The sequence below is a fragment of the Cetorhinus maximus genome, chromosome 22 (genome assembly GCF_964194155.1).
Source record: "Cetorhinus maximus chromosome 22, sCetMax3.hap1.1, whole genome shotgun sequence".
NCBI classification, from domain to species: Eukaryota; Metazoa; Chordata; class Chondrichthyes; order Lamniformes; family Cetorhinidae; genus Cetorhinus; species Cetorhinus maximus.
The window spans coordinates 31,144,830-31,158,655 of NC_135900.1; the positions used below are offsets into that span (position 1 = coordinate 31,144,830).

Genomic DNA, 13,826 nt, shown 5'->3' on the forward strand with positions numbered 1-13,826 from the left:
GGTGCTCAGATCTCCATGGCAACAAGCGGTCAACTTATGACAACCACGAGGGTTTCCACTCACTGAATGTTCAGCTGGTGTGCAACCACCACAAACGTATCCCGCAAGTCTGCGCATGGTTCCCAGAGAGTGTCCAAGACTCCTACATTCTCAGTTGGTCTCAGACCCCTGATGTTCCAGGGCCCACAGAAGCTGCAGGGATGGCTACTCAGGGACAAGGGCTATCCACAGAGGACGTGGCTGATGACACCTGTGTGATGGCCTACGACTCATGCTGTGACTCGCACCTTTGTGGAGCAAACCATCAAGATTCTGAAGATGAGGTTCCGGTGCCTGGACCGGTCTGGTGGAGCCCTGCAACATAGTCCACAGAGGGTGTCACACATCGTCGTCACCTGCTGCCTTCTTTACAACCTGGCGCTGCAACAGGGAGAGGAGCTAGCTGAGGAGGAGATGGAGGAGCTGCAGGTCTCCTCCGATGAGGAGGACGTCGATGGGAATAATGGTGAGGAGGTCCTTGAAGGAAAGAATGATGGTCATGAGACCATTGCACTGACCAGGCGAGGCAGGCATGCATGCTTGGGAGGCCCTCATAGCTGCTAGATTCATGGAAGATGATGACGACGTGCAGTTAGGACACTCCATAGATCTTCACATAGCCTCTGTGAATGTTTGACTCATGTCTGGCTGAAGGCAGCTCGCTTACGCTCTGTGATCAGGGTCATATCATAGAGATGCAGCCATGAAACTTTCAATGCACCTGATCCTTTGTCAGCCTTCAGCACCTGACCCCTTCAGGGGCATAGCGTCACTGGTCACAGGTGCTGAAGAGATGGGGCCCAGCCCCACCTTAAAGGTGCTGAGAGCACACAGAGAGAATGACAGAATTCTGTAGCACCTGCCCACTATATTCTGGCAGCAATGACGAGCACCATCAAGGTGCAGGCATCAGTAATGTGTCCAGGGAGTGTGAGGCCGGACCATCACTTTGGTCTGAAGGCTGCACAAAGCACAGGGAAGAGGCCCTGGACTGAGACACCTGCTTTTATCTTGTGCAGAAAGGTTTCACATCTGAGTGTTAAGAATACTGCTCATCAGAACAAGGAGTCATCCGCAAGGAGACATTCTTGGGAGTTTATTTACAATAGTGAACATTATGTATAAATGATTAACACCCATGCCCAGGCTGTGCAACTACATCATCTTAACCTTCCTAACCTTTCCTCTACGTCTTGGTGCTCCCCGGACATCCACAGCGGAGGTGGAGGCAGCCTGCTGACTGTGATGCTCTGTCTGTGATGACGTTGGTGAGTGTCCTCTGGAGGGCCAAGACCTGGAGGGCCCTGGCCTGCTTTCAAGGTCCTGCTGTGTGGCAGTGACTCCCTCCTAGGCCTGTGGAGCTGCAGCTGCTGGGCTCACAGGAAGAGGGGATTCAGATGGGTCGGAAGCTCCCGGTGTCACCTGGGTGAAAAGCCCCGGGATGTGCACCTGCTGATTCTACTCCCTCTGAGTGCCTGAAGGCTCCTGGATGACTCCTTGTGGAGAAGGGGTAGCTGGAGTGAGATCAAGCTGCCCTGCGCCCCTCTTGCATTGGCATTGCTGGAGGTCAACTATGGCGTCAGTGATGGAGTTCAGCCTGCGCAGCAGTGCAGGACCGATGTCCTGGACCAAGGTCACCATGGCAGCCGCCATCCAACCAGTGTTGACCTTGGTGCACTAGCATGCTGGCACCATCACCTGAGACTAAAGGTGGACTGACTCCTCCATCGTGCTTTGCAATCTGAGGAGTGCAGCGGACATTGCTTCCTGATGTTTCTGAGCTTGCCTTTGCAGATCCAGCAACTAAGGTATGACTGAGTCCAGAGGATCATCATCTGACTCGGGCTCAACAGGTTTCTGGCCCCCAGGAGTCTTCCGAGTGCCAGAAACCTGGAAAGTCACTGCCTCCAGCTGCTGTGGATCAGACAGTGCGAGGTGCTCACTAGATTGTGACCCCGAAGCTACTCTAGAACTAGATCCCACAGAGGTGTGTGTCTCTGCTCTGGTGCAGGGTGTGGCTGAGCGCTGTGATGGGTCTTCAATTAGGGTGTCATCAGATTCTTCTTCCGAGGTGCCTTTGGGGCTTGTTTGGAGGCCCTGGGTCGTGGACTCCCTCGACTGTTTCACAGATGTGCCTGCAAAAGCAAGGAGAGATAATTAGTGCTTAGTGAAACTAAGACATATCACTCACAGCATGGTTGTCTGATGGAAGTTGCACTGCTGGATCCTGGCTTGGAAGAGCAGCGCCAACCTCACTGTCAGCACAGGACCGGTCCAGGTCTTGGCCGGCCAGCTGTATGACTCTACTCTCAAAGTCCGTGAGGACCTTGATTTTAGATATTCCTCCACCAGTCTGCGACCTCTCCCTCTTGTTGTGTGCCAGCTTGTCCTGCATGAAGACAGATGGAGAGAGTGTTAGCAAGACACCTGCCAGGTCAGATGATAAGTATGCCTGGCATGTGTGGGTGATGAGTGGTGCCATGGAAGGGATGAGGACAATGAAGGTGTGTGTGTGAGAGAGTGAATGGTGATGTCCCTTGAACTGGCAGTGAGTGAGCTCCCTGTGGATGTGTGATGGGTTTGTGAGTGTGTGAGTTGAGAGTGATGAAAAGAGTGACTTACCCTGGTAAACGGAGATCAGTCATCCTTTTTCAGCACTGGGTGGCTGTCCTTTTTTGGAGGGCGTTAGCACTAACCACCACTACCACTGCTTCCTAAGGTGGATTGGTGATGTTACTGCCCTCTCAGAGCGGGGGTGGAAGACATATCAGTGGTGTTCCAGGGACATGTCACTAATTCGGGGCGGAGGGGGGGTGGGTGGTGTGCAGTCTTCTTGCCTTTCGAGGCCATGTCTTCTGTGCAGCAGCCTTGGGCTGGAAGCACTCAGAGGTGTGTGTGTGGCTGCACTTTAAATATGACACCCAGCAGAGATGGATTCTTGGTAAGCAAGGGGGTGATAGGTTATCGGGGGTAAGCGGGGTGCAGATTTCAGGTTACTATCAGATCAGATTTTATTAAATGGTGGAGCAGGCTCGAGGGGCTGAATGGCCTACTCCTGCTCCTTGTTCGTATGTTCATATGTTCGGTGTGAGGAAGCAGTGAGGTGATGGCATGGCGGCCAAATCGGAGGCCACCAGCCATCGAAACGGCGTGTTTCCTGGGAATGCATGATTAATGAGGTGGGATGTGGCGTGAAAAGCCGCCATTGTGGCCGGTGGGTAAAACATTCTTTTCCCGGCCCGCTACTGTGTACGAATCTGGGATGTTTCCGCCCTGAATTATGCTTTATAGAGTTGGAGAGTGCCAGCACCTCACAGTATATGTTGACTCTTAATTTTGAAAAGCACCAGTTCAGCTATATCCTGCTGGGTTACTTTAAGAGTGAGCTTGAGGAGAGTGCACTGTGTGATACATAGAGCATGAGTGAGCAAGATGTGGTTGCAGGGTTTGGGAGAGGAGAAGTAGGAACCGGTTATCTGAAAGGGCAGCTCAATCTATCCTCAGTTGCCATATAAATGCAAGATGTATGTTTGGCAGTTCAGTCAGCATTGGAAATCATCTGTGTAGCCTACAGGTACAAAGTTTTCCAACAAAATGCAATTTGAAAGCACGCTTGAAAATTCTTCTTCAAATGACTTTGTATTAAGAAGTGCATAACAGCAACTTTAAATACTGAGTTGATGCAGCTGATATTATGACATGTATTTCTGGAGTAAAGGCCAGAAAATGATATTAATGTCTAAATGATGACACTGTTGCCATATTAGCATAATATAGTGATTTACACTTAGACTTAGTTCCTCCAATCCCATGCAGGACAATGGGCAGCAAGACTCTGCCTTCTGCCCTGGTGCATCACAATCTCTTTTGCTTCTGAATTGCAGGGTGAAAGTGTGTTTCCAGTAAGAGTCTGGGGGCTTCCAATTGAGGGTGTTCAATTGCGCAGTGTTTCCACATTATGTGTGCAGTTCCTGACTAAGAGGGGTCCCATGGTGCTCTGGGCATTCTGGTTACGTTTGGAGTGGGGAGCAAATGTTGCTCAGGATGCAGATAGTAGTAGGGAGGGGTGCGATGGTGGTCCAATGAGAGTCAGGTTGCAAATGGTGGCCAGGAGAGATCTAATGGCGGTCGAGGGAGATTACCGTCATTTAGAAAAAATATTAATTAAAATGAGCTGTTATGTCTAGAAATGAGTGTTAAAAATAGAATCTACACAATTTACATAAAGCTTTACAGTAAACTGAGCAATCTGAATACCGTAAATTGTGGCATATAAATCGACCCAGTGTATACGATGATGCCATTTTTCAGGCATCAAAAATCATGCGTTTGCATATACTCGGTGTATAAATCAACCCCCCTTTTTGAGCACAACATGCTATATTCGCATAAGTAGTCAGTAATATTTTCATCTCACAAATACATATTTTACTTACCAGTACCTTATAACTGGGGGCAAGGGATCAAGCAGGCGATACAGGCTGTATTGCGAAGACCTGCATGAGTTTAAGACACATACTCTTTGCATCAGAGGCCAATGACATTTCAAAATGGTGGCCACCCACACCTTTGTACTCAGTGTATAAGTTGACCCTGTTTTTGGATGGGTTTTTCCAAGCCTTCAAGACTTATACACTGACATCTACGGTATATGAAGTCACATGAAAATATTGTGCAGGCTGTGTATTTCAATTTGATAGAAGTGCTTGTATCTCTGACAGAGGTTCCTATAGTGGGGCGTATGGGTGAGGATGGGAGCAGAAAGAGGAGGTTTCCTAGCAGCCTGTTGGGCCTGGAGGAAACACTCCTGTTCTACAAGCAGTACTGTAAAGGCACAAGCCTCATGGATTCAGCCCCTCTCACCTTCTTTCAGCTGCCTGGCCTCTGGAAACCTGCGAAACCTGGCCTCCTATAAATAGATGTCTGTTAAAGTGAAGGCATGAGGCCTCATTGTAATATTTAAATGTCCAACCTGCTTCCTGCAAGCGGAATGGTTGCCCACTCTTCATCCCACTTCCACTGAAATGGGAAGTGGATGGGTTCAGTTCCTGTTCCAGATTTTTTCCATTTTAATCTCTGACATGACTCTAATCACTTTAGCAAGTTAGGATTCAGCCCAAAGGGATTGAAAATGAAAAGACTGCTTTATGTGAAGCAAACACATCAGCATAAGATAAAAGCAAAAAACTGCGGATGCTGGAAATCCGAAACAAAAACAAAAATACCTGGAAAAGCACAAGAGCTGTTTTATCTCGCAAAAAGCATTTTATTTTTAAAAATAACACAGCTCCAGAGGCCAGGTCAAGGCCATTTTACACACACATTTCGAGGATGATGCAGCAAAGCATTCCGTGTTCCGGAACCATTTTAACTCTTAACCCAATCCTATGGAACAAATTGTTCTTGTTCTTTCACTCATGAGAGAAACCTTCATAATTCATTCACAGCTTGGGAGGTCTGGAATCACACTGCCAGTAGTGAAATATTCTATATACTTATTTTATGTTTAATTGATCTGTGTCTGGAGATTACAGGGGGGCCACTTTTGCAATCACTATCACTGCCAATGGGGAAAAAAGGGAAATTGTTTGAAGTCACTTGTTGGATTGCGCTAAATATACAACCGTTGTGCCAAAAGTCAATTGAAAGAAAAGGGCTCAAAAGGCTCAGCCTTGATGAACATGAACACTTGTTATTAATTGTTTCTATGCATGTTGTGTGTAACACCCACTGGATACCAATAGAACCTAGCTTATTAAAAGGTCAAACTCAAACTTATTCTTCCGAATCTGGCAAATGTAAAAATTAGGTGAAAGAAAGGTTTTAGCTTTTGAAGTGTCACTTATCTTATTCTATCCAATGAATGCTGTCAATTAAAAATTGTCCACTTGAGAAGGGAAAGGCTCAGCATTCTAACAACACAAGATGCAACATTTAATAATGTACTGTCTGAGTGCATGCATTTCTTCATTAATAAAGTTACTGGAAACAGAGCAGCAATCAGGAATATTGGGATTTCACAATGGCATATGCGAATATTGTTAAACTGAAGAATTGCAGGAGAGCTTAGAAAACATGAACCGGGTTAAAAGGAGCCAAAACAAAGGCAGCAATTGTAACTATTGTAAATGATTGAGAATAACTGAAGTTAGTGTTTATTGCTGAAAGGTGATTAGAAACAGGAAGCATACTCATTACAATAAGTCATCATATAAATTGACTGGAACATTAAAGAGTGAACAATAAACCAGAGGTGATTTTTCCCTGTTGAACTTGCATGTGTAACATTGCATAAAACCTTTTTAATATAGAAGCCTTATGTGAAACCAGCACAAAGGAAATCTAGAACTTGTACAGACTGGAGAATGCCACTGACATAATAAAGTGTATTAACAATGCATAAAGCATTTAATTCACTTACATTTCTCAAGATTGGAGTGAACAGCTGCACTTTCCTGGAATGCACTTTGAATCAGATGACTCATATATACTGGCCATGTTTCTCTTTTAGGGCAGAGGTTTGCATTAATGATTACAAGGAGCTCAAGTAAAATATTAAAAATTGGTCTGAGGAAATAGTTTCTGACAGTACATGCTATTGTATTAAACAATTAGTCTGGTAAAGTCTTAGCAACTTCTGTTTAGTAGTCTGGTCCATACAGCATCCAAGTCATGTGCTGATAACATGTAATCACTAAACAATACACAGGTACAATTATGTTCCCCAAATTGCAAGCTTCATTTCCACTTACCCATTGACTATCCAAAGTCCAATCAAAGAGGCAGCCACCTTCAGAGAAACAATGAAAATGGTGATATTAAAATCTTATTATATTGTATCAGAGAACACAAAACAATTTCTTTGTAAACCACAAACAAAAAGCTCTTTTGTCTCCTGTTGAATTTTGCACTGCTAATGTATATCAGCAATTATCAGTAAAAATACACCTCTTAACCTTCATAATAAAGGGAACATTCTCTTTAAAAAAAATTCAATAAATTTGCAGACATCAGGGTAGAAATTCTTATGCATGGCACAAATATTTCAGGTGCAAAGCATATCAGTTTAGCTGTTGAATGACCTGTGTCCAGTCTGTGCAGTTGTTGGTTCTACTGTTAGATTCATAGGACCCATATATTAGGCATGCAAACAGATGCGAGGTTCCTTGAATATGTACATTAGGGACCTAATGCCCATTGGGAGGCTTTTAAGAAATTTGTTTTCGTTAAGTGGCACAAGTGTCAAGGACCGGCCCATTCATAATTCTTCAGTGGCCCCAGCAACCACTGGAGTCATGATATATGAAGTGATCCAGCCTCATACAACATCATACAACATCAATTAGTGAAATCAGGGAAGTATCTAAATGGGGTTTGCCATTGTTACTTTTAAACAGCTGCTTGGATGTGTGTGAAAGTATTCAAGCTCTCTGTCTTATCTTTTTTAGAGTGTTTCTCGTATGCACTCCACACCAACAACAAACTTTGATGCAACAAAGCAACACAAGGCATTTTACAAGGGGTTGAGGAAGAGGGAAAAAAGTGAGAAGAAATGACCAAAGGTACTGAGAGAGTTACTGTTAACTTCACCAGCAGGATGTTAAATTGGCAGAGCGGATCACCCACCCACTGCAGAATCTGCTTGATTTTCAACCCATTGGCCAGGATTTTTCGCTGAGTGGGCGGGTGCGCTCCTGACCCGCTCGAGCGTAAAATGATGTGTGATGACGTCGGGCGAGTATCCCAACGTCATCGCGCACTCGTGCGATATTTCGCTTGGAGGGCACACGCGGCAGTCGGAGCCGTGCCTGCCATTAATTAACAGGCCAGTTAAGGCCCTTGACAACCCAACTGACGGCGATTTAACATTGCCCGTGTGATTTTTTTGCTCATCGCACAGGCAAAAAGGGCAAGCAGGCAGCCTACAATTTGTAAAACCTCATCCACAGGCAGGATAAGAAGGGTCAGCAGCATCGTCAATGTGAGGAGAGGAGTTTTGGAGATAACTTGCTGCTGGTGGTGTATTGAGACTTGGCAGCTTAATCTCTGATCGGGGCTTCATTCTTAGCATTTCCATGTGTCATTTCTAGACTCATTGGTGTCTTCCAGACTCCCTGAAGATTTGGACCATGTGGACCCTTCCAGATATCAGACACCCTTCCGTTTCCCTGTTAATGAGGATTGTGGTCTCTGCTAGAGGCACCTCCTCTGAGGAGAAAGCAAGGGACAGAAGGGAGAGGAGGCCACGTGTCCCAGTGCAGCTTCCAAGGGAGTGACCTGTGCGAGGAGAGGCGCAGGCACAAGGGGCGCAGGGCCAGTAGATAGTCCAAGGCAGAAGGGGCTGCAGAAGACAGTGACCCTCAACTTCTACGCCTCTGGCTCTTTCCAGGGCTCAGTGGGGGATCTGTGTGGAGTGTCCCAATCAGCTGTCCACAATTGCAACAAGCTGGTGACAGAAGCTCTGTTCAGGTTTGCATTTACTTTCATTCATTTCCATATGGACGAGGCCAGCCAGGCTGAGCGAGCCAGAGACTTTGCAGTGATTGCTGGGATCCCCCACATCCAGGGTGCCATCGACTGCACACATGTGGCCATCAAGGCACCAGCGGGTGAGCTGGTGCCTTCGTCAACAGGAAAGGCTTCCACTCCATGAACGTGCAGATAGTGTGTGACCACTGGATGCAGATTCTGCAAGTCTGTGCAAGGTACCCTGGCAGCTCACATGATGCTTATATCCTGAGACACTCCCAGGTGCCGGGGCTCCTCAGTGCTCCAGCCCCTGGATGGATGGCTGCTGGGTGACAAGGCCCATCCCTTGAAAAGGTGGCTCATGACGCCTCTCTGCCACCCAAGAACAGAGGCAGTTAGCGGTGCAACAGGAGCCACACCATCACAAGGGCAATGGTAGAGAGAACCACAGGTCTTTTCAAGATGCGCTTCCAATGCCTAGACCATTCAGGGGGTGCACTGTAATAACTCCCCAGAGTGGGTGTTACTGACAGTGGTTGCATGCTGCACTCTCCACAAACTGGCACTGGCAAGGGTGGACCCACTGGAGGAAGAGGGTCTTGATGCAGCTCCACAGGCCACAGATGATGAATCCAGTTGTGAGTCAGAAGAGGAGCATGGTGAGGAGAACGCTGAGGGTGTGGAGGCAGACCTCAGTAACCTCCAGGGAGGCAGGAACACCAGGGACACCTTGATCCAACGCTCCTTCAGCTAGGCTGCCTAAGAACTACCACCTCATGCCATGGCTGCCGCCTCCATCCTGGATCACAGAAATAACCCTTTCCTTGGCCCCCAAGATACACTCAGTTCCTGTGCAATAAAGTTTCGAGCCACCAACGTCCAGCATTACATACTGGCCTACCCTGCACCTACAAAACAAATGAAGCATATTCAGACCAATAATACAAAAGCAACTGTACTTTAATGTTGCAACTCACATAGTATTGAACGGAACAATATCTGGTGTTGGTCTTCACACTATTAAAAAAAGATAAACAAAATGGGGGAACAAAAGATCGCCTGTGATCAGTCCCTCTTGTGCTTAAGGTGCTTTAAACTTACATTTACGGGTGCTATGTCTAGGTGCTCCCTTCTCGCTTGCACCGGCATTGGAGACTCTTAAATGCCCTCTGAACTAGGAATAATACATGCTGGCCAAGCCAGTCATGCCCACATCCCATGAATGAATAAAAAAGGGCATACAACCAGAGATTCAGACTTGCTGCCTCCATTCTAAAGTGAAACCAAATTCCAAACTTGCCCTTCTCAATATATAACTTAAAGCTATAGCTTATTCCTAACAAAAAAACTATAATTATTTAAAACTGTCTCTAGTTTCTAACACTAATAATATACTGCACATATATACGTTTGGAAGTGGGAAGCACAATTTTTAACCTGAAATGGTTAAAGGCAGGAAGGAAGGTGGAGAGTCGCTCTTTGAGGGTTGGCCTAAGCCAATCTCGGGGCAGCCCCCCCTTAGACTGAACCCCCCTTTGTTTCTACCCGCTCCCTCTCTTAAACCCACCCTCTTCCCACCCACTGCCCCTGCCCTTAATGCTCCCAAACCCCCCCGCAGCTCAAGTAAGCACACTTACCTTCTTTAGGGATCCTAGGCCTTGGGCTCCACTTCTCACCTGCAACCCTGGCAGCTGCCACTGATGCCCTCCTGGCATTGCCAGATCTGACAGAGCTGCCAGGCAATCTGATTTGCCTCAATGAGGGGGCGGAGGTCCCACCCAGCCCTGGTTAATGAGACCTGCAGCACTTTATGGCTATGGGGTTGATTGACTTGTTTTCAGTCGGCTTCACGTCAACATGGCTTCTGGGAGAGGGCGTGCCATCCACCACCACGGCCAACCCCCCACCCCGTATTATTCAGCCCCTGGTCTCAGAGACTCCAGGATATGCGAGAGTGTAAAAGAACAACCACTCTTGATTGTCACGTGTGTACATGAGCACTTTGATCAGCTGCCCTAGTACCTCTTTATGTGGCTCAGTGTCAAATTTTGTTTGATATTGGCTCCTGTAAAGTGCCTCAGGACATCTTACTTTGTTGAAGGCACTATAAAAACTCAAGATGTTGCTGTTCTGACTCTACTGCCAACATACATTAAAAAATTGCACTGAGTGCAGTGCTTAAGATCTGCTGTCCTTAGGACATCCCAACCAATGGATTACTTTTGAGATGGTGAAATAGTTGTTAATGTGTGAAAATGCAGCAGGTCATTAGCACAAAGCTTGATTCCATAAACAGTAAATAATGAATAACCAGGAATAATCTGTTTTTGGTGGAGAGGTGTTTTCATCTCCAAGGAAGCATGAATCATTAAATGATAATTTTAAGAATAAATATGATCCATGTACTGGAAATGTTGACAACACAATCACACAAGAAATGTATAGGTTGCTTAGTGAGATCTTTGAGTTTTTAATTCCTGCAACCTAAAACTCTACTTACCTACATTTTTGTGTTTTTAAGATGCTACATGGAGAATAGACAATAGAAAGCAGATAAGGCTAAAGTGATTATGAAATTGGATGAAGACTTTAAAAATGTGTACAAACGTTCTTACAGGTTACTTTGTAGCTGACATTATGCATTTATAAGGTAGGGTGAATAATTCAAGTTTAGTTGTTAAGCCCTACATGTGTCTCTGAGCTTCCTGCGCTTGACCTACCTGTCTGGAATAGAGCCTGAGTTGTAATTCAGCACTGTTTCCTCTCCTCCTCATGACCAATGAGGAGAAACAAGCAATTGCTATTTGGAACAGGAATATCCTGGCATCATAACACAAAAGGGACTTATTCATACATAGATTTAATAGAACTGTCAGGCCAGTGACTTTGTTTTCCTTTCCCTGTGAAATATTGCCAGGCTTCCTTTTGGATGAGTTGTGGGCATCTTACAGCATAGATGCATTTAAGGTAAATATTAAATACATGAGGGAGAAATGAATAGAAAGATACATTGATGCACTGAGATGAAGTAAGGTGGGAGGAAGTTCATGTGGATCATGAATAATGGCATAAACCTGGTGGACTGAATAGCCTGTTTATATGCTGTAAAATTCTATTTTTAAGCACTGTTCAGTCTGCATTAAAACCAGCTATTATTAGCTCATGAACAAAAGCTTAATAATAAAACTACACACAGTTACATTCCTCAATCTAGCCCCAAAACAGGATCAAAAGCTGGTGGATACAATTATTGTGTGGCCAAATCAAAGCAATAGTGGGTTTTTAGTGCATTCTATAAGATGAGTTTTGTGCTGCTTTGAAACACAATGGGCAGAATTTTACTGACCTGAGCTGCATACTGTTGATTTTCAACTCCGCAGTGTGTTTCCGATATCGCGGATTGCTACTCAACCAGAGGCCCCGCCTGATTGACAGCTGCACCTTCAGTTGGGTAGGGAGCTGGTTTCTGACAAGCACATTAACATATAGGTTTGCACTGGGAACAGGGTGTCAACCTGCGATGGGGATTAATCAGGGTTGGGGATGGGTGAGTGATCAGTCAAGAGGGGGGATATGCCAAGGTGGGGTCAACTGAAGTTGTGTTTGATCAGGGGACAGGCACATGACCAAGGGTGGTGGGCCAGATCCATAGAGGGGGGTCAATCGGGGAGGGCAGTGATTTTGGGGGCTGCTGACCTCAAGGGATGGGGAGGTCAGGGTGCAGGGAGATCAGAGGCCTTGTGCCCGAGTATGGGTTTGTGGGAAATAAGGGCTTTGTGGTGGTGGTGGGGGGAGGATGGGGGCTTGATGAGGGTCGTGAAAAGGTCATAGCTCTCAGAGGGCAAGTTGTTGAGGGCGGGCCATCGATCGTGGAGGGTCCTTAGGCAGGCACCTTGATCCAGGAGGTGAGCGTAAAGACTCTTATGTCCTGAATCCACCAAATCCACCCCTCAAGAAATGTGCCAGATCCCTGTATTCATCTAATTCTGGCCTCTTGATTTTAATCACTCCACTATTGGTGGCAGTGCCTTCAGCTGTCTAGGCTCCAAGCTCTTGAATTCCCTCCCTAAATTTCTCTGATACTCTCTCTCTCTTCCTTTAGAACATTCCTTAAAACCTATTTCTTTGACAAAGCTTTTGGTCATCTTCCCTAATATTCTCATAGTTGGCTCAGTGTCTAGTTTTACTTTATAATGCTCCTATAAAGCACCTTGGGACATTTTATTATGTTAAAGGTGCCATATAAATATATGTTATTATTGCTATAATCAATTGTGCAAGTACAACAGGATGAATTTTCCAGAAAATGGTAAAGTGATTGTCTATCTCACTTTAAGAAAGTTTCAGGATTTCTAAACGTGGCTTTCATTTTTGTTGGTAAATTAAGAAGATCCAACATCTACTTTGTTCAAGCATTTCCTCAATAGGGTCTTCTATTAATTTGCTGCTGCACCTCATGTATGTCTGCATTAACTGAATATGGTGCAAAACTTGAATGTCATATGTGGAAGGCAACATTTCAAAGGTAATGATTTAATAATTTTGCATCTACAGCTTGTTCAAATGAATCAGAAAAATAGTGCCAAAAGGTATTGTAATGAGTTCTAGCGAAATATATCAGTGAAGGGCGGACATCAGAGGCAGCAGTAAGGAACAATAATAATGAGCTATGAAATGTCAGCCTGTCAATGTTCAGAGACAGAGTGAATGGCTAGATAGTATCCAGGCAAAGACTCCTGACTTCCAATCTAAACCTGCTGGTCAAATTTTACTGCATTACTCTAGCTCAAAACATTCTGCAGTTAATTAATTGGAAAATAATTAACATAATTAATCTCCTTTACCATTGTTGCATCCAGCATTTTTGAATTTGCCCTCCATGGTTATTCCAGTATCTAGTTTCAAAGGCATCGCAAAAATAATTTTTTTTCCGAAAAATCCAGGTGTGCAAAACTTGTAAAATGCAAAGGGTAAGAATTTAAGTACTAACTTTACTTAAAGGAGAAATATGTAATAATGATGTTTGGAAAAACATTTTTTGTGTTACAAATTCATACCACAATGATATAAGTTGTGAAAAATGCAAAACTGCATCGGATGTGCATGAGCTTATTATAATCTAAATGATAAACGGCCCATCTCCCTCTCAAACATAAAGGGTCTGTTAAATACTTTTTGGTTTTAATTGTTCTGCATTTATTTTCAATGGCTGTTTTAAGATGACAATTTATATTAATTGTCCTTGTACAGAGCATAAAATATGTTTACATTTCATTAAATAAATGGAACTATATGGAGAAAAAGGAAAACGCTGAAAA

At 44.9% G+C, this 13,826-nt stretch overlaps 1 protein-coding gene across 1 annotated transcript in view; it reads right to left on the reverse strand.

Annotated features, from left to right (window-relative positions):
* cftr (CF transmembrane conductance regulator) overlaps positions 1-13,826 on the reverse strand; it is a 144,865-nt gene that overhangs the window by 45,047 nt on the left and 85,992 nt on the right. Inside the window, exon 16 of the mRNA XM_078568011.1 lies at positions 6,792-6,829. Within this exon, the coding sequence (XP_078424137.1) occupies positions 6,792-6,829 (38 nt within the window). The remainder of the gene's footprint in view (positions 1-6,791; positions 6,830-13,826) is intronic.